The sequence below is a fragment of the Penicillium bovifimosum genome (genome assembly GCF_028826915.1).
Source record: "Penicillium bovifimosum strain IBT 22155 chromosome Unknown utg000002l_segment0_segment0, whole genome shotgun sequence".
NCBI lineage: Eukaryota > Fungi > Ascomycota > Eurotiomycetes > Eurotiales > Aspergillaceae > Penicillium > Penicillium bovifimosum.
The window spans coordinates 2074528-2094160 of NW_026622711.1; the positions used below are offsets into that span (position 1 = coordinate 2074528).

Genomic DNA, 19633 nt, shown 5'->3' on the forward strand with positions numbered 1-19633 from the left:
CGTCTCGAATGGAAAAAACCTGTCAATGGATCCTTTACGCAGTAAAGCCGTCGGACCTGTATCCGACGTGAGATCCCTGCAACTTCCAATGATTGACATCAGCGCCTGGTCCCCGATGGAACGAACGGCACAAGATATTGAAAATTTTTCTTATGTGAACAGTTCCGTGTTTAACTGTTCCTTTAAAACCTCAAGGCCTTCCTCATTCATGCAATTGTGCTCTTGATACCACGCCAAGCCTTATCTTCGGACTTTTGTATACTTCATTCTTCTGACGTCTTCTGTGCCACAAGCATACATGGCCCTCTATCCAGCATCTCGAACAATCTAGAAAAACAAGCTTCATAATCATCGAGCGAGCTTCGTGCTGCCCACACAAACAGCCATGAATCGGCAAAGAGAGGCCGAAAAGGCCCTTCATGATCAAACCAACATTCTTCCCTTTGCACAATTGATGATTGTCTTCACGGGTCTCGCGATTTCCTTGCTGATCTGCATGGTGGATCAGAACGGTATCAGTGTCACATTGCCAACGATAGCCCGCGATCTCGGGGCCCAGAATACCATCTCTTGGGCCGGAACCTCATCTCTGATTGCGAATACCATGTTCACTGTGCTGTATGGTCGGCTCTCAGATATCTTTGGTCGAAAGATCGTGTACATCTATGCATTGATTCTACTCTGTATTGCGGATCTGCTCTGTGGTTTGTCCCAGAATCCGGCTATGTTCTATGTCTTTCGAGGCTTGGCTGGTGTTGCCGGTGGTGGTGTTACCTCTTTGACGATGATTATTGTCTCGGACATTGTCACCCTAGAAAAGCGAGGCAAGTACCAGGGTATTCTGGGTGCCGCTTTAGGACTCGGTAATATCGTCGGACCATTTCTGGGAGCTGGATTCGTCATGCGGTCAACATGGCGTGGTTTCTTCTGGTTGATCTCTCCGCTGGCTGCTTGCTCTGCAGTCGCCGGGCACTTCCTCATTCCAAATACCGCAAACAAAGACAGCTTCCGGCACAACATTGCCCGTATCGACTGGTACGGATTGCTTGCATCTTCCATTGGTATCATCTTCCTCTTGATTCCCATTTCGGGAGGTGGGTCCTATTTTCCCTGGGATTCAGCACTGGTCATAACCATGCTCGTTATCGGAGGTTGTGCCTTCGTCGTATTCTTCTTCATTGAGTGGAAAGTGGCTCCGTTGCCGATGTTGCCAGGTATGTATTCTCCCGACGATGGAGATAAAGGGACATTCAACTGACATAAAATAGTCGTCTTCTTCAAGAACAAGGTCATCTGTGCGATTTTCTTGCAGCACATACTGTATGGTGCAGTCTATCAGGCAAATCTCTATTACCTGCCATTATACTACCAGAACGCTCGTGGCTGGTCGCCAATTGCCTCTGCCGCTATGACATGTCCTATGGTTATAGCGCAGGCAACTATGTCGGTGCTATCTGGCCAGTATATATCACGATTCAAGCGCTATGGCGAAATCATCTGGACTGGATTTGGATTATGGACCTTGTAAGTTCATTGATGCATGGGGTCCTCTTACCATAGTTCCATGCTAACAGTACCGCTTTCATAGGGGCCAGGGTTTGCTGCTGTTATTCGGTGCTCACACCCATCCAGCTATTCTTGCGGTCATCGTAGCCGTCATGGGCTCCGGCATTGGTTTCTCATTCCAGCCCACTCTTGTCGCCATTCAAGCCCACTGCACCAAATCACAAAGAGCAGTTGTGATCGCAGATCGCAACTTTTTCCGCTGCATGGGTGGTGCATGTGGCCTCGCGATTTCTGCGGCAATCTTGCAAGCTACTCTGCGCTCCAATCTTCCACCCAAATTTGCATACTTGGCAGAGTCCTCATTTTCGCTGCCTGCAAGGGGGAATATCAGCTCCTCTGAGTGGGCTTCAATTCTGCTTTCTTACACCAAGGCTTCACATGCAGTGTTCATCCTGCAGGTTCCTCTCATCGGTCTTTGTTTCCTGGCATGCTCATTTATCCGCGATAGAGGGTTGGAGCGACCAAAGGAGCCTGAAGAGATTGAGGAGGAGAAGCGGAAGGCTCAAGAGGAGAAGGATGCTGAGGCGGCTGTCTCTGATCACCCCGAGGAGGAGGTCGACCACCAAACACACGCTCCAATAGAGAAGCGTCAGTCTACGTCGACAATTGCCGAATCCTCGATGCCACCTTCTCGGGCGGAGCCCAATCCCCAGGCAGTCGAGGAGAAGAACAGCTGAGACATCGAGACGGAAGACATATTTCAGTTGCATTGAGTTCTGTGTGTTTATATTATTGCATGAGCGTCGCATGATACCATTTAGACATGAACTAATAGTTGATATCATTATCCTTTTTCTACCACCTATTCAACCTGCATTCCAATGTTATGCTGGCCATTGATCTTAGAGCTCTGGAACCGCCTAGTCCATTAGACCATTGTATACACTGCTATACAGTATATATCCACTTCGTAGTAAATGTATAGAATGCACAGGTGGAAGATAGTTCAGTTCAAAGATGCTGAAGAGCGGAGGCCATCTTAGCAGTAGCGTCTTGGCATTCCCAACCGCATCTCCAACCTCATTCAACAGCACCTTATGGTAGAACTCCGCCACCATGGGCTTCAAGGTCTTGAATTGACTCTAAAGTCGACATGTATGCACCTGGGCATTCCCCGGATTCTTCGAGGCAGACGAGTCCCGCTTCGCGAATTCACAACCCGCGAAAACGCGGCAGGACCGCGTGCACTCGTTGCAATAGACGGAAGCAAAAGGTAAGTTGCAATTGATCGGAAACATACATGTACTCATTCCTCTCAGTGTGATGATGAATATCCGACATGTTCCAATTGCTTGAAAGCGGGTGTTACGTGCGACAAGTCCAGTGTCCGGGAGGGGAGCGACCGCCAGAATGAGTAAGTTGAATAACTACAGCCCCGGAGCAAATCAAGCCAGAGAAGACTAACTTCAGTGTCAGTTATACAAGGCGTCTAGAGGAGCGCGTGGCATTTCTTGAGCGCAAACTTGTTGAATCCGATCGACCATCGGATCAGAATGCAGCCACAAATGCTGCGCCTCCGTTCTCCCCACAAGGAGGCCATGCGACGCCACACACGACTACCTCTGGACTCGACCACAATCCTGTCGGGGAGATTGTCGGTCTTCTTGCCCTGAGCTCCTCCGAGGCCCCTGCATATGTAGGATCCAGCTCTGGTCTTTCGCTTGCTACCGACTTGGGGGAAATGGTCCAGACGAGTGTATGGAATCAGTTCATCTCAAGAATGCAGCAGGAAAACAGCTCCACCAATAGACCTCCTACAGCAGCGGAAGTACCGGGACCTTCAGAGCAGCCTACTACCTCCCAAGCCCGAGATCGATCAAGAGTGGAAGATCTCTTGCCGGCCACAGTGGAACCTCCAACTGATGAAATGGGAACGAAAATACTCGAGAATTACTTTAACAGACTTCATGCCCGATACCCATTTCTTGATAGAAAACAAGTATGGAAGATCCACGAGGACCGATGGCGCTTGGCGAGGACCAAGCGTGAGGATCTCACTCGCTCTGATCGATTTGCTATCTTCAAGCTCAATTTGGTTTATGCCATAGGAGCAACAATGCTCCAATTGAGCGAGAAATACGCATACACTGCTCCTGAGGTAAGTGTCTTTCCCAGGTGTCATCGGCCAATGCTTACAGGTGCTTAGCGCTTTTACACTGCCGCCTTACAGCATGTTCCCACAATGTGCGAAGCCCGATCCATCGACAACATCGAGGCCATGGTCCTCCTCGTCGTGTACCATCTCCGGACTGCATCTAACCATGGCATGTGGTACATGATTGGTCTTGCCATGCGCACTGCCGTCGACCTAGGTCTTCACCGAAAAGCAAACGAGAGCAAGCTGGACCCATTCACCACTCAAATGCGCCGAAGACTATTCTGGACCGTATACTACTTAGAGCGCGTCGTGTCAATGTCCCTCGGCCGCCCCTTCAGCATCTCCGATCGTCACATCGATCTCGACCTTCCACTAGAAGTAGACGACGACATCCAAGATCCGGCCCTCCTCGCCGCCCCCCAAGACCCAACAAAAACAACAACCCTAACATTCGCAATCTATCTCTTCAAACTCCGCCGCATCGACTCCCGCATCCAACACAAAATCTACCGCGCCGACCGCACCCTCTCCACCCTCCGCCCAAAAATGGACCCTCTCTACCTCGAACTCGAACAATGGAAAGAATCCGCCCTCCGAAGATTCACCGGTCCCGACCTCGACTACCCAATGCTCCACTACCATCGCGCCGTCAGACTTCTAATCCAACCCTTCCTCCCTCTCCTCCCAATAACAGATCCCTACTACCAAATCTGCATCCTGGCCGCCGGCAACATCTGCCAAACCCACAAACGCCTCCACCAAACCCTCGAATACGGCCACTCCTTCCTAGCCGTGCAAACCGTCTTCATGGCCGGCATCACCCTCCTCTACGCCCTCTGGACACACACAGACCAAGTCTGGTCCGTCCGCATGAGCAACGACATCGGCGCCTGCTCGACCGTCCTCTTCGTGATGGGCGAGCGCGCAGCTTGGGTCAAGAAATACCGAGATGCATTCGAGTTGTTGGTCAACGCGGCTATGGAGAAATTGCAGGGGAACGAGAGGGCTCGTAATGCAGGTATGGCGGAGCTGATGACCGCGCAGTATGGGGTTAATTGGAATACCGCTGCGCCTACGGGTGGGGATGAGAAGTTTACGGCTGTTGATCCGGCTGGAGTGCCGGATAACACGGGTGCCATGCCACAGCCGCAGGGGTGGCCGGCTGTTGACTCGGAGCATGCGGTTAGGATGGCGTTGCAGTTGGCGCCGTGGATTGATCAGGATGAGAGTGATCCGTTATGGATGCCGGATTTTGAGACGTTGGAGGATTTGTCGGGGACGTTTTGGAGTCATCCTGATACGAGGCTTTTTGATCCTGTGTGATGCTTGTCTTGCCTTGAGTGTATAGATGCGAGTGATGGATGCAATGCGATGCCCCTTTTATTTCTGACATGGTACAACATATCGTACTCTAAGATGCTCAAGGAGACATATCACCTGCAGGAAACCAGCTCGCAAGATCCGGCAGATCAAACCTCCCAAGGAACCCAAACTCCTCCTGTCCGAGCCCCAACTCATCCCACGTCGCGAAAGGATTGGTATCCATATTACTGGGCTCATTCCTCATAATCTGTTCATCCGACACCAGCTCAGCAGGCTGTGCCAGCAACTCCGGCTGACCCGATTGCTGATTTGCTCTCTGATGCGGCTGAGCAGGAGCTACCGATGTAGCATCTAGGAGCCGAGAAGTGCCTGCGCAGGAATTAGCACGGCCCATCTCTTAAGAAATATCAATGCGTCACAAACCTGAATGACTTTGTACAATGTGCTGATGCGTCACTTGCAAGAACTGCAAGGAGTTGCGTGCTGATAGACTGAATGTAGCCATGAAGGCTAGTATCTCTTCGCACTTACGCCAGCTTTCATCCACGAGCTGCGGATCGACTTGCTCGCAGATGGAGTGGCAGGGATGGGACATTATCAGGATGAATCCTGCAGTCGATGTGTCTAGTACGTGTCAGATGAGGTGAATGAAAAGAAAATAAGAAATAGCAAGAAGGCGGGGGACAAACAGAATCCATTATACCACCATGCATCCGTTACGCTTGTTCGATATGTCTCGTGGACAAGCGAAATGAGGTCTATGGCTGCAGTAACGCAGGAGGCGGCGCATCCTGAGAAGACTGAGGAGTATATCAAGTTCTTCGCGCCGGATTGCGCATCACAGCGACGGGATGATCCAGCTCGCTCGGCGGAGCAGAGTTGGGTGAACATAGGGCGATATAACAGGAGGCGGAGATAGATGAATCTATTTCTCCCTGTTAGAGGTATGCTACAATCAGAATACAGAAGAGGGTGGCTACCTTGCACGCAGCACGTTCTGCTGGCGTTTGAATGTCGCCTCGTGTGCACTGTCCGAAGAATGCAGTGAGGGTGAGGCTGTATTCGTCCAGTTCAGTGGCTGGGGTACATTAGCTTCATAGGCAGCGAGTTTATCGTCGAGCTCCATTAATACGTCCAGACTGCAGAGCTTGGAGCCTCGCGGTGAAGTTGTGCGAAAGCTATTCGACCGACTCTGCCAGGCATTGTAGACCTCAGCGAGAATGGACTCAAGGATTTTGTATAGTTCAATCGACGAGACGTAAAATGTCGTGTAGCCGAGTTTGTGATCGCACGGCAATCCACTGAGCCCGCAGGGATCGGCGTCTTCAATGTCGGCGCCCATGGCAGGCAGAGGCACCGGTGAGATGTGAGATATCATGCTCGGTCTTCCATATGTCATGCTCACAATCCTTCATTAATGTTAGCTGGTATGCTCCAGGTAAAAGAATCGTAAATGGGTGTACCAACAGATCCATAATAACACAGCCATGCCAGGTTCGCCGGCGTATCTCCGTCTCCAGAGGTTTATTCGACGCATGCGTGGTTGTCTCGTGTAGACCAATACCTTGGCCAGCTCGACAAGCCAGTCCAATTGCATTCCAACACCGCATTGGATACGGCGTACTCTGCAGAAGAAGTGAAACAATAAGAAGCGTTTGCACAACGCCAATCGTGCCTATATCAATCAGATCAAGATTGATGAACTTCTTGGCACGCAGGAAGAAGGAATAAACCGCAGGCTCCCGATCCTCAGCCGGAATATCCGAGAAATGACTTCCCAGAGCAAAAATGCCATTCAGCGCGCAATGAAACACAACCGAATTAGGTGCAGAATCAAGCGCACTCCCAAGTCCAATATTGAGTTGCGGCAACGGTGGCTTCGTCTCCTTCTCCGATCCCCAGAGGTTCTCATAAGCTTGCTCGAAGCTAGGCCGATGAAAGAAGGGAAATAGACAATGCACCCTGTCCCAGTAGCATTCAAGTAGATGATCTGCAAGAGATCGGGGTGGCAGGGAGAAATCATCGAACCTAAAATCCACGGATGGATGGCCTAGATCTCTCCAGAGACCTCCACCAGGATGCTGCGGCCTGGACGACTCGTTCTTACTCGCTCGTAAAGCCGACATGTATGACCGCAAAGGCATTGATTCTCCCGCAAGACGCATGAAAGAAGCCACCGATGAGTTTCCGTAGTACACCTGCTCCTGCGGGGAGTCTATGCCTGGGTCATCGTCCGCCACCGAGATCGCCCCCATTCCATTCACGTTTCCATGGCTGTTGACAGATGGTGAGGGATAGATACTGGTTGCGCGCTGATGAGCAGAATCAGGAGAGAACTGGGCCGTGTGTGGAGTTCTATAGCTCTCCCCTGTCTCGGACTGATTCCTCTGCACGAGGAATTTCGGAGGATGAAAAGTAGGCGTTGAAGCTAGCGAATTTGGTGCGGATAACACCGGGGTGGAGCCCAGCCCTAATAATCCTTCTGCAGCTACAGACGTCCTTGATTCCGGGTCCAGGATATCCAGGTCCGTATCTTCCCCCAGTTGACTCGATGACGCTCTGTAGACTTCATGCTGTCCAGGTCCCGGCGGCGCAGTGACCCCGCCTTTAGCGCAAGTCTCTTCGAGTTCCCGAATACGATTATGCAGGATCTTCAGATATTCATCGCCGCTGGCAGACCTCGCATTATCCAGCTTGTATACACATCTGTCGACGGTATACCCGCGCCGAGCACATGGTCCGCAAATGGGCTTTGTGCCATCACATCGCACTTTTTTGTCTCGGCACGACTCGCAGGCCAAGGCAACTTTGCGACGGCGCGCTGGCTCGCGTTTGGTGACCCCTCCTTTAGGAGGCATGTCTCGGATGGTGCTTGGTCCCACGTGCCACGATTAAAGATTGCAAGGATTAGATGATCGACGCTGATTCCGAACTGTTTAATTGGTGAACCGGATGAGGACCGAAAAAAAGGGGCATCCGCTGAAGTCTGGGGTCTGGCCGTCCGGGGTCTGGGGAAAGGGGAATGAGGGTCAGACTATTCCGGGACACACCCGGAGGGGGCCAGATGCCTCATGAACTATATACCCCGCAGGATCACCCAAAATTCGGTAAAGAACTGGGGAAGCTGCTCGGAAGCATGTGAGCCGTGGATCTTCCAAGGTTATTGTCAAGGGCCAAGGCCAATTAAACCTTAAAAAGTTTCTATTAAGGTTCTTTTCGCCGGGGTCTGATCTTTGGGAACGACATCATCTGTGGAGCCCGGGATGCACCCGGGGTATGTCTGTGTTTTTTTGCTCCGGGTGCATTCCGGGATTGTCGCAAATAACTCCTGCTATATACTTCATCCAAGGACCTCACTGAAGCAAAGCAAATCAAATTCCTCTTATTTCCACTTTCATCTAAACCCAAAAGTGTGTTCTTCCAAAACCAGCTGTTCCTGTGCAGAGAGTCAACCACAACATCAGAGATATCAACACCAAACCTACCGTCTTCCCAACCCCACGTACTAGCCTAGCTAGACACCTGCAGGGCATTGGATCCAAATCACAATCCAAACACCACAGCTCAAGCACAATCTTCCACCTACCACACATCCAAGATGGCGACATTGAACCAAACATTCCAAACGGACCTCAACAACCTCACACATTGCTGCCCGCAGCAACCCAAACAACAAATGCCCCGCCTTCCCCTCGAAGAAGGGCTCCAATGGGGCTCCGACCCCAGCTTCTGCTACCACGGCTTCTCATGTCCAATCGGCACCTGGACAGAAGACCGACTCGTCCAAAACCTAATGCGCAACATGGCCAGCATCTGCACAAGCGTCAACATCGGCTTCGACATCCCCGAGACAACCGACTCGGAATTCACAAAACCCTGCCTGGATCCCATGCAACTAAACGGGTTCACACTCCCAATGTTCCAGCCTTCACTGGTTCCAGTCCCACGGGATGAAAGACTATCAGAGACACCTTCGTCCCCACTCTCCTCCTCCTCATCAAGCCAAGGCCAAAGATCTTCATCGGCTTCTTCATTCCCGTCAGATATTGGCGAGTGCACGCGACGGGCCAGCTGTGCCAGGGCTGCGAATAAGGTTGGAGTCAGGAAGAGGAAGTGTGTGCAGAAGGCTGGTCAGAAGTTGTGTCATTGTCGGTCTGAGAAGAGGAGGAGGGAGATTATTGGGGAGAGGTATAAGGAGCTCTGTAGTATTGTGCCGGGGCTACAGGAGCATTCTTATACGAGGAAATATGTGCTTGAGGAGGCCGCATTGTGGATTCAGTCTTTGCTGAAGGGGAATGATGAGCTGCGGAAACAACTTGCGGACTTAGAGGGGCAGGGCCCACAGCAGGTGGATAATGTTTGGTCATGTGACCTCGAGATGCTGCCTTCGCACTTGCATTAAGATACAAACTTCTCACTTATATAATTATTCCTGCATATATCAGATAGCTCTTTTAATGGACTTTGTCACTTAACTTTTACAATTTGACTCCCCTAAAGAAAGTGCGGTTTTCTCCGGTTGAAGATGAAATGTGTATCAGCCCCGCCAGGGGGCCAGTTGGCCGGGGTCTGAGCGCCCCGAGGGGAGGGGATTGGAGGAGGGGCCCAGCCCGGGACCAGGCTGCCAGGGTCAGGATTGCTTGTTCTGTATTAATGCCATGATGTTATGAGCCCTACAAAGCGGCTCTAGAGTACCAGGGTACCTGATCTGGTTTCTCTCTTCGGTCTATCGTTCAGTAGTATTCCACTTGACTACATCGTATAAACATCCAGGCCAGTAATCAAGCCTCTACAGCAATACTGTAGTTTCCTCAATGCGACAGAATCCAACATTCTAATATTCCAGAGCGGATTATGCCCAAATAGCAACGAACGAAAAGAAGAACCCCCATAAAGTCTATATACTTGGGTGTCAACACCAAAAGAAACCCTACAAAGAAGGCGCAATAGTAGCAATCCCCTTCGCCAACCGCTGAATCTGCATCGAATAGTACGTCTAACACAAGTCAGCAACCAACCCAACAACGACCATTAGAAAAGAAACAACTCACAGTCTCAGCCCCAGCCCCAATAAGATGCACCGGCAAAAAGCGCGCAAACCACGGAACAGGCACCTTATTCAACGGCATCCCCGCGTGCATCTCCTCAACACCCTCATCAAGCAACCTCAACGCAAACTTAGGATCAATAGCCGCCGGCCTTCCAATCCCCACAAGATCACAAGCATTATCCCTGATAGCAGCCTCAGCACCCGCCCTCGTGCGGAACCCACCCGTCAACATAAGGATCAACCCCGGATGCCGCGTCCGGACCTCCTTCGCGAACTCGAGGAAGAAGGCCTCGCGCGCGGCGGTACGCGCAGACACGGGAGCAGCGTCGGCTTTGGCGTAGCCCATCATGCGGGGGTCTTCGTAGCTGCCGCCGGAGATTTCCATGAAGTCGATGCCGGCATCAGCGAGGAGCTTGATTTGCGTCATTGTTTCTTCAAAAGTGGCGGAGCTGTGGTCGGCGGAGTTGAGCTTGATGCCGATTGCGAAGGTTGAGGGTACTACTTTGCGGGTTTGGGTGAGGATTTCGAGGACGAAGCGCGCGCGCTTTTCGGGGTGCCGCCGTAGGCGTCGGTGCGGAGGTTTGTCTGGTTTGGTTAGGGTTGGGTTTGTGGAGTTGGGATGTATAGGATTATAGTCTGGGATAGTCTGGGATAGACAGGTCTTCATACCTTGCTGTTGAGGAATTGATCTGGATAAAGCGTTAGCGTGGATGTTACTGAAGTCTGGCATTTTAAATGGAATACGTACCGAGCAGATATCCATGCGCAGCATGTAATTCAATCCCGGAAAACCCAGCATCCGCCATAAGCCTCGCAGTATCAACGAACTGCTGAATAACCCTCTCAACCTCTTGGGTAGTCATCTCCTTCGGCGCAGTCCACGCCAGACACCCGATAAGACGCTCCAGATAGCTATCACCAACATCCATAGGCACAGCGCTAGGCGCGAGTGTCGGGGCGAACAAACCGCGACGACCGGCAACACGGAACGATTGACGGCCCGGGTGGCAGACCTGGGCGATGGCCGGTGTGCCATGTTTCTGGCAGGCGTCGGCGTATTTCTTCCATTCTGCGACTAGTGCGCTGTTCGTTTCGCGGTCTTTGTACTCGCTGTGCAGGGCCGGGTCATAGGGGCTGCCCATGTGGTTTACGTCGACTTGGATGTTGCCTGTGAGAATGCTGCCCCATCCACCGTCGGACCATTTCTCATAGGCATCGAGCAGGGTGCTGGTTGGTCTGTTGGTTTTCGCAATCAACTCGGCCATTGCGGCCTGGAGGGCTTGTTAGCGTGGTATACATGCGGAGAATATGGCTGCCCATGTCTTGTACCTTGCTGAGTCGGTTCGGCAAGACCAGTCCACATGGTAGCTTGACGGGATCTGCGAGGGGAGAAGGCATGGTGTATATGCGGTTTCGTATGCGATTGATATGTACAGTGCAGTATGCAGTCTAATGCAATGGATATGTTTTACTCTGTCAGATGTGAGTATCGGATTTTTTTTCACAATTCAGCGCATGAACATACCTCTACATCAATGCCAGACCAGAAATGAATTGACAGATGGGTTAGCTACAAACCTATTCAAATATTTGAAGCTTGAAGAGGACCCTGAACCTCTGATAGACCTCGGCTCCTTAGTCATGTCGATCCCTCACCGGGCATGGATGCCCACAGGGGCGCGGAGAGATTGATATCCCCGAGTTAACCAGCCAGAGGGCTCAACTAAGTGGGGGTCCGATTGTACCTGCATGATTTTTGCTTCATGTCCTGTGGCGCAATTATTTTGTGGAGCATGAAGTTCCCCCTTGAGGAAGAAATGCGAATTGAGCGAGTCGGGGAATTTAGTCCATCCGGTTGTCATGTGAATTCCGGGGAAAAGTCGGGACGATCGTCTATCAAGGCATCAATACGGAATTAGGCAGGAAATGAGGTTTGGCAGCGGATTTTGGCAGCTTGGCGCCTATGTCTTCGTGGATCGTCTTGCCCATTGCTGAGGGCAAGACTAATTTACCCATTATGCCGCAGAAGTCTACTTCCCTGATCGATATCCAGCCATAGATTGGTGAAGTATGAAAGTGAATAATATTTTGTTCATTCATAAGGCAATGGCAGCTAAAGCCCACGCCCGAGATGCAAAGGCCCAAAGGCCCTGAAAACGCGAGCAAGTGATGGGTATTCTATCAGGACAGGAAGAAAAAAAAGGGCCGTAAAACCCGAAAATAGACAGGAAGATGAAGTGCGCTCGAAACCAACAAAAAGGGGCAAAATCCAAAAGCGACATGCGAGTACATCACGCAGAGACCCTAAGCACTGAAAGATTAGAACAGGTGATTTGGCAAGAAGGCAGTGCAGAACCATGAGATAAGACGCATAAAAGGAAAATGAGCAAATCTTACAATTTCGCGGCATTCTTCTCCTCAGTCGGGGAGCCACTCGCCGTGAGAGGCGGCGAGATTGTGCCCAGACTGGACAGGAGGTGACCGACCTCACGCTCCAGCTCGCGAACCTCGGTGTGAGGATCGTACATGCGGGCCTTGATCCAGTTGTCCAGCTCAACGTCGCTCAAGGCTCGCAGAGCGATCTCGCGATCGACCTTGTCTTCCTGTGCGGCGCGCATCACCTTGCGGGTGACGACGATGCTGACCTCGCGGATGCGAGTGATGTCAGGGTAGAGAAGACCGCGCTCGAGCTCCTCGCCGGTCAGAGCGGCGGAAAGAGCCTCACCGGAGGCATAGATCATGCTGTCGGTGACACGGACGGCCTTGGACAGGATGCTGCCCAGGCCGATACCGGGGAACACGTACATGTTGTTGCCCTGGCCGGGGTAGTAGGTGCGGGTCTCACCGGCGGCGTTGGTGAAGGTGAAGTTGGGGAAGGGAGAACCGGAGGCGAAGAGACAGCGGCCGTCGGTGTGGGTGACGGCAGCTTCGAAGTCACACTCGGACTTGGAGGAGGGGTTGGAGAGGGGGAAAATGAGAGGGGCGGTGTTCCAGTCGGCCATCTTGCGCAGGATCTCTGGGGTGAAGACGCCACCCATGGTGGAGAGACCCATCAGGATGGAGGGCTTGACGTAGTCGACGACCTCCTCGAGGGTCTTGAACTGGTTGCCGGCATTGTCGCGGCGGGCGAAGTAGACCTTGTGGTCGGCGAGGTTGTCACCGCGGTCAGCGGTGACGAGACCCTTGGTGTCGACGAGGTAGAAGCAGTTGCGGGCTTCGTCCTCGGTCATGCCTTCGCGCATGAAGAACTCGACGATCTGGCGGGCGACGCCGACACCGGCGCTGCCGGCTCCGAAGAACACAGCGCGGTGATCCTTGCAGGGCAGCCCGGAGCGCTTGACAGCGTTGATGACACCGCCAAGGATGACAGCGCCAGTACCCTGGATGTCATCATTGAAGCAGGTGAACCGGTCACGGTAGCGCTCCAGTGCGGGGAAGGGATTCTTGAAATCCTCGAATTGGATGACGATACTGGAGAAGCTTTGTTAGTCCCGGTTGCTAGAGGGAGATCACCCGAAGATGACATGTGAGAATGAGTCACTTACCCAGGCCAGCGCTCGGTAAGAGCTCCCATCAGCTCGTCCAAAAACTCCCGCTCCTCTTCGGGAGAGACCTTGTCGCGACGGCTACCCATGTAGAGCGGGTCTTCCCGGAGGGTCTTGTTGCTAGTACCCAGATCCAGAGTCAGAGGCAGGGTGGCCTCGGGACGAATACCCGCACATGCAGTGTAAAGCGCTAATTTTCCAATTGGGATACCCATGCCGTTAATGCCCAGGTCACCCAGCCCGAGGATTCGGGAGCCATCGGTGATACATGTGATCTCGACATTAGGCTGGGGCCAATTGGCGATGACAGAAGCTAGATTCCCGCGATCTTCCCAGCTGAGGTACATGCCTAAAACGAGCGTTAGCGTCTCCGGTTCTAATTCGTCTGCGGAGAAGTGGCGTCTCCGTCATTTTTAGCACCTACCTTCAGGCTGTTGGTAGATCTCGGACCACCTTTGGCAGGCCTCGCCGACCACTGGGGTGTAGATGAGGGGCGTCATCTCCTGCAGCGATAATTATGGTTAATTCTCGTTTCCCCAATATTCTCCAATATTCCCCGGCCCAATCACATGTCTCGGTTCTCAACGTACCCTCAGATGGTCTGTCACCAGGCGATAAAACAGATGCACATTGTTCTTGCGCAGAGTGCTCAGGTATAGGAATTTTTCGATGGGTGTGCTCTTCAGACCCAGCTGCGCCAGGCATCGGGTCTTTTGTGTTTCGTAGCCCTCGGCGCGAGGAGGAGTGAGGCCATATGTGCGGAGGTACTTGCGAATGTATGAAGGGTTGGCGGTATCGTAGTTGGCCTCACTGCAATGATGTTAGTGACTCATGTCTTGTCCGGAGGTGTTGCTCCGCCGCAAAGCCTCAATGGCTGGACTGCTTCGAGTAACTTACGCAGGCGAGGTGTGATTCACAAACGGCGATGCGATGGCATGCACCGACCGGGTCTGTTGAGTAGGCAGTGAAGGGTATCGAGCCATTGTGATAGACTGAGAAGACTTCTGCTTCGAGTATGAGGGAAAGGTGGAATAGAGTGAAGAGGAAAAAGATCGAGGAGCAGATACGAGTCTGTTTTTATGGACACACGACCGCATATTAAATTTCCCCTGGGATATTCGTGCGCACATCATCCAGGGCATTCCGGGAGGAGCTGATGACCAGATAATTAACCGGGACCGCGTGTCGAGGCAACACAGTATAGCAAAAAAAGGGAGTCATGGTTTGAGGTCGGGAAGAGTCGGACATAGGAGAGGGTCACGACCCATGTGGGTTTGATTTCGGTGTTGACAGCGAACCGTTGTGCTTGAAAGCCCTTTTGGAATCTGGATCCCTCTACTTTTCTTTTATTTTTTTATTGTTTTACAATTTCTTTTCTTTTTGTTCGGAAAGTAGAGTAGATCCAGCAAGGAGGAGCACCCATCACCGTGTGGGGACGGAAGGCGCCGACTCCGACAAATGCGGAGATGCAGTCAAATCAGTGTTGAATATGGAATTGGAAGGGTGTGCTCCGTACTCCGTACATAGTCGGGGATTGCCGATTGAGACACATACGCAGCGTAATTGTTGATTATCTATGCGGGATTTATGCGACAATGTGCAGGGCGCTTAGACATGTGTTTACAAGTAGGTTGACGATAACTATTTGACGTGAGGGGATGCAAGAATTGGAGAATTCGGAGTTCACCCTCCAATTTACACGGTAGACCTCGAACTGTGGCCAAAATTTGCCCTGGTACTCACAAGTACTAAGTAGAACTGTGAATAAACCAAATCCTCAAGTCTAATTGGTCTATAAAGCCGGGGATGATGGCCCCATATTGTTTACACTAGACCTTTTTTGTATAAGTCACCATCTTGGATCCACAGCTACCAGCTTCAAGAGCCGCAGACAGTGCCGAAGTGGGGGCACTCCACCCTAATCCAGGTCCATTCGGCGTTTCCCTTTTTCTATAGAAATTCTTTCTTTTTTTTTTTGCTTTTTCCTCGTCGGATCGGTATTCGACCTTTTCAAGGCTTCTGGAAAGATCAGCTCGAGAAAAGCAATACATGTGGAAACAAGGGTAGTCCTTGTATGGAGACAGACTGCCGTTTTACAGCCAAACAGATGTATACTACAGTGAAAATAAACTTAGGATAACTAGTAGTAGTGAGTAGTCTGGACTCTGCAGTTCATAACAACAAAATATCCCCACACATTGGAGAAACACTTTTCCGATCGGAAAAGCCGGTGAGTCTTTTGGTTTCTGACTCTTGTAGTCAGCCGTGTTAGCAATGAAGTTCGGCGTTGTGAATGGCTCTCGGCCGCCGACACAGGGGGCGTTGTTTACCATCGAATATTCCTTCCAGCACGGATGCGTCATTTTTATTTCTGCGCAATCATTCTTTGAATGTCGACTCCATAGGTCTGGAACTACATCCACTGCAATTCGGAATCCAGGGATTCATCGGCACCGATTGGGCCCCTTGTCCGCCTGTGTAAGGCACAAAGCTTCTATTATTAAGATCATTCCTATGCTCTTCTCTACCGCGTAGAATAATATCCCCGAACTACCCAACCCTTTCCTGCAGTTCCCAACGTTGAGCCTTGCGCTTCTTTATTTCGCGCATGGAATGCAAAATGAGCTCATATTAGATGGTTCGGGATCGAATATGTCATTCTTGTCTGAACAAACGAGTCATATATGTACCTCGTACCTAGTAGATTCGCGTCATTCTATTTTTATCGATATATATATTTTAGGTGTCTTCCTCTCTATGTTTCTGCCGCAGATCAAGGGTACTCGGTCAACCCAGATTTAGTTACAAAATGGATAATTAGATGGATACTTCAATTGAGAGTTTTCATTGAAGCAAGCCCGATCTACTTGAAACCCCATTGGCAGTTGCCATACTTGCGCGTATCATGGTCCGAGATGGCCGGTTAAATCTGCAGCTTTCCCCAGATCGCGGATCACCCGCGAGGCCGCGACTGTGATTTTACCTAATGATTGACTCTCCCCCAAGGTTTCCAAGATTCATGTCTTAAGGTTATAATTATTCCTCGTGAGTCGTGAAAGTCAAGCTAACTACATAAAGTATTGTGACATAATTAGAATAATTCGACCAAACATAACTAGTTATTGCCCAGGTAATTGGTTACACTTAAGAGATGTCGTCATGTGCTCAAAACAGGTTCACCAACCCCGAGTTTAAACTCTTCCCACATAGAAACATCAACCTTCCATTCTGCTCCCCCATCCAAGCAACACATACAAATCGCTAATACTATCCCGCTAATTCCCCACGGTCTATCAGGGCCTAGCCAAGATGCCCTCTGAAACAGAGCCTCTCCTCCCTCGCTACGAAGATGACACCTCGCGCCAACGCCGTCTCCACCAGAAGCTCCATAGCTACCAGATGATCCGCGCCATCTCTGAGGGGTATATGCCAACAACCGAACAGACGATTGCAAATCTCCGCACCCTTTTGGCTTCTGATGTGCTCAACCTCCAGAACCAGGACATCGGCAGCGTCGGTCGCCAGCTAGTGCGGGACAGTCGACTGTGGATCCAGGTCTTCATCGAATTCCTGCAGGAGAAAAATAGCCAAGACCAGCTCCAGGAGTTCCTGTGGCACCTGGCCCGTTCGCGAGTCGAGGTGGATAGTGAGAGGGTTTCGAGGCAGGCTGCCCACGTGAAGGCCCGGGCTGATACCAAAGCTGGTGGGTCTCCAATTTCCACTTCTGCATTTCCCCAACTTATGGCTTGGCATATGTAAATCTCGGCCGAGGATCTTACGCTAATCACTGGGTATAGCATACGATAGCTTCCGTACTGTTGGTGGTCTCCTGTTGACCAATGCCGATTTCCGTCTTTTCGTCGATGACATCGTCACTGTCGGCCGACAGATCTTCGCCGACACGGCTGAATCCCTCGCTGAAACTTCCAAGCATGTCGCGGAACAAGTCAAACCGTCCGAGGCAGAGGCGCAGGCTTTACAGGGTGCTGGAGCCGATGAAGGCCATGATCTGTCGAAGGATGAGGTGAGGAAGGAAGTTGCGCAGGTGACGGATGCTGCTGGCGATGCTGTCGCGCAAACGAGTCACGATGCTCTGCAAAGTGCCAAGGAGCACCTCTCCGGCCAAGAGAGGGATACTCTGCTGCACCGGCTGAAGAAGGCTGTTATGAAGCTCCGTGAGAGAACGGACTATTCTGACTCGGTGTCGACACTCGCTCAGTTGATTGGGCGTTATGCTAAGATCTATGCGGATGTAGCAGAGAATGCTGCATCGGTCGCTCAAGAAGACATGGAAGTCAATTCTGACCTCAAACAAGCGGTCGATCAATTCTGGATTCTCTTACGGTCCTTCGGTAATGCCGAAGAGTGGGATCGCCTTCAGGAGAAATTCCACAACGTCCTGCGCCATGCAAACAAGGATCCCGAGTTCGATAATCTACTAGGAGAGGTCGGAACTTCGCTACAGGACATGCTCACCAACCCGGACTTCTTCGACTCGGCCCCACAAAAGCTCGACGAACTTAAGCAACAAACTGAGAAGGTAGGATCGGAGACGGGCCTGCGAAAGGATGTGGACGAGTTCCTAGCTCAGACTAGACGCACACTTCGGACTGTGCCCGAGGACAAAGCTGTGGTCAAGTTGACCAATGCCACTAAGAAAGTCTACCAGCATGCCTGGACAGCCTACAACGATAAGAAGGCCGATCTCCCCGCAGACTTAGTTAACGTCTTTCTCCCGGTGCTTCTCCGGACGCTCCAATACATTCCTATTCCGCGTCTGGAAATTTCCGCCCCGGAGATGGATCTGCTTCTCGAGAACCTAATCCTCGAACCCGGCCACACAGTGCATTTCTCCTCCTTCCTCCCCTACCGCATGCACCTGCTCACGCGCAATGACATCGACGTGGTAAAAACCCACTCGAAGCGCACAGAAACACTTATCAAAACAGCGTTTACACTCACCGTCCAAGGCCTGAACATCAGCGCCGAAGACTTTGGCTACTGGTTCCGCACCCATGCAGGGCTGTTCCGCCTCAAAGATCAGGGTATCGCAAGCTTCTTCCTGGACCGCCGCGGCATCGACATATCCCTCGATATCGAGGTCGGCCGCGGCCGGCTGGAGCAGATCTTCTCATTGCGCGGCGTGCGCGTCGTCATTCACAAACTTGATTACACCATCAAGCGCAGCAAGTGGTGGTTTCTTCTCTGGCTGACAAAGCCCTTCCTGAAACATCTCGTTCGACGCGTACTGGAGAAGAAAATTGCGGAACAGATAGTGGCGGCGGCCTTTGCAGCGAATCGCGAGCTTGTTTTTGCCCGTGAACGGCTGCGTGCAGCTCGCATCGCTAACCCGCAGGATCTGGCGACATTCGTGAGGGCTGTCCTCGCCCGCCTCAAACCTGGTCCCTCGGATGTCGAGGCGAGAGTCGGGTTTGAGCCACAGGATGAGGGTGTCTTCAAGGGTGTCTACGCTCCCGGTAGCATTGTCAAGACGTGGCATCAGGAGGCTACACGTGCGCAGGAGGCTATTGAGGAGGGAGATGAGTCCCGTGGACTTGGCCTCAGTTGGCACAATGATATCTTTAATGTTGCTGGGCGCAACTGATCGGTTTCTTTTATTTGCTTTGGAGGGGACATGAATCTTTACTTGGGTGGTGTTTTTTATGATTTAATGATGGATGCGAAGCGTCTCTACGGCTATGAGATTCGATGATTTGGCACGAGCTAATAACACAAGACTGCACGCATATGAATACTTCACAGTCTAACGTAGCAATACCAAATCTGATCCTAATTTTCCGATTTTCCCTCATTTCGTTTCCCAATTCAGCAACGAATGCCTTATCTACGACTACGAGGGCCATACTTCACACGTGACCCGGCTAAACATTGTTCCTTTTAGGCCACCTAATGTAGATCCACCTGGCCAAACACTATGAGGATAGAGAGTCAACACTACTTTCAAACCTCCAATTTCACTTTGATTCTCTGACATACAGCTTGGTTGAAAAGACCACTTTTTCTACCAGCTGCTGATACTTTATGTCGACC

At 51.4% G+C, this 19633-nt stretch overlaps 6 protein-coding genes across 6 annotated transcripts; 3 read left to right on the forward strand and 3 right to left on the reverse strand.

Moving 5' to 3' along the window:
• Positions 1-385: 385 nt before the first annotated feature.
• N7515_001974 (putative MFS transporter) lies at positions 386-4987 on the forward strand (the record flags this gene model as incomplete). Its single annotated transcript, XM_056662718.1, has 7 exons — positions 386-1214; positions 1269-1524; positions 1589-2222; positions 2655-2748; positions 2866-2920; positions 2983-3664; positions 3713-4987. The coding sequence occupies 7 exons, from the start codon at positions 386-388 to the stop codon at positions 4985-4987; spliced, it is 3825 nt and encodes a 1274-aa protein (XP_056524831.1).
• Positions 4988-5084: 97 nt separating this feature from the next.
• On the reverse strand, positions 5085-7857 carry N7515_001975 (uncharacterized protein; the record flags this gene model as incomplete). The annotated part of the gene is made up of 5 exons (XM_056662719.1): positions 5085-5356; positions 5411-5611; positions 5677-5912; positions 5968-6396; positions 6455-7857. Coding segments are annotated over 5 exons (2541 nt in total), but the record flags the coding sequence as incomplete, so codon positions are not given.
• A 728-nt stretch (positions 7858-8585) lies between these two features.
• N7515_001976 (basic helix-loop-helix domain-containing protein) lies at positions 8586-9389 on the forward strand (the record flags this gene model as incomplete). The annotated part of the gene is made up of 1 exon (XM_056662720.1): positions 8586-9389. One exon carries the CDS (start codon positions 8586-8588, stop codon positions 9387-9389), a length of 804 nt encoding a protein of 267 aa, XP_056524833.1.
• Positions 9390-9917: 528 nt separating this feature from the next.
• N7515_001977 (Aldolase-type TIM barrel) lies at positions 9918-11435 on the reverse strand (the record flags this gene model as incomplete). The annotated part of the gene is made up of 4 exons (XM_056662721.1): positions 9918-9983; positions 10039-10622; positions 10786-11308; positions 11367-11435. 4 exons carry the CDS (start codon positions 11433-11435, stop codon positions 9918-9920), a joined length of 1242 nt encoding a protein of 413 aa, XP_056524834.1.
• A 995-nt stretch (positions 11436-12430) lies between these two features.
• Positions 12431-14724, reverse strand: N7515_001978 (Malic enzyme NAD-binding; the record flags this gene model as incomplete). Its single annotated transcript, XM_056662722.1, has 5 exons — positions 12431-13508; positions 13583-13931; positions 14007-14085; positions 14173-14392; positions 14480-14724. The coding sequence occupies 5 exons, from the start codon at positions 14722-14724 to the stop codon at positions 12431-12433; spliced, it is 1971 nt and encodes a 656-aa protein (XP_056524835.1).
• Positions 14725-16891: 2167 nt separating this feature from the next.
• Positions 16892-19187, forward strand: N7515_001979 (uncharacterized protein; the record flags this gene model as incomplete). Its single annotated transcript, XM_056662723.1, has 2 exons — positions 16892-17285; positions 17380-19187. 2 exons carry the CDS (start codon positions 16892-16894, stop codon positions 19185-19187), a joined length of 2202 nt encoding a protein of 733 aa, XP_056524836.1.
• Between the last annotated feature and the right edge of the window lie 446 nt (positions 19188-19633).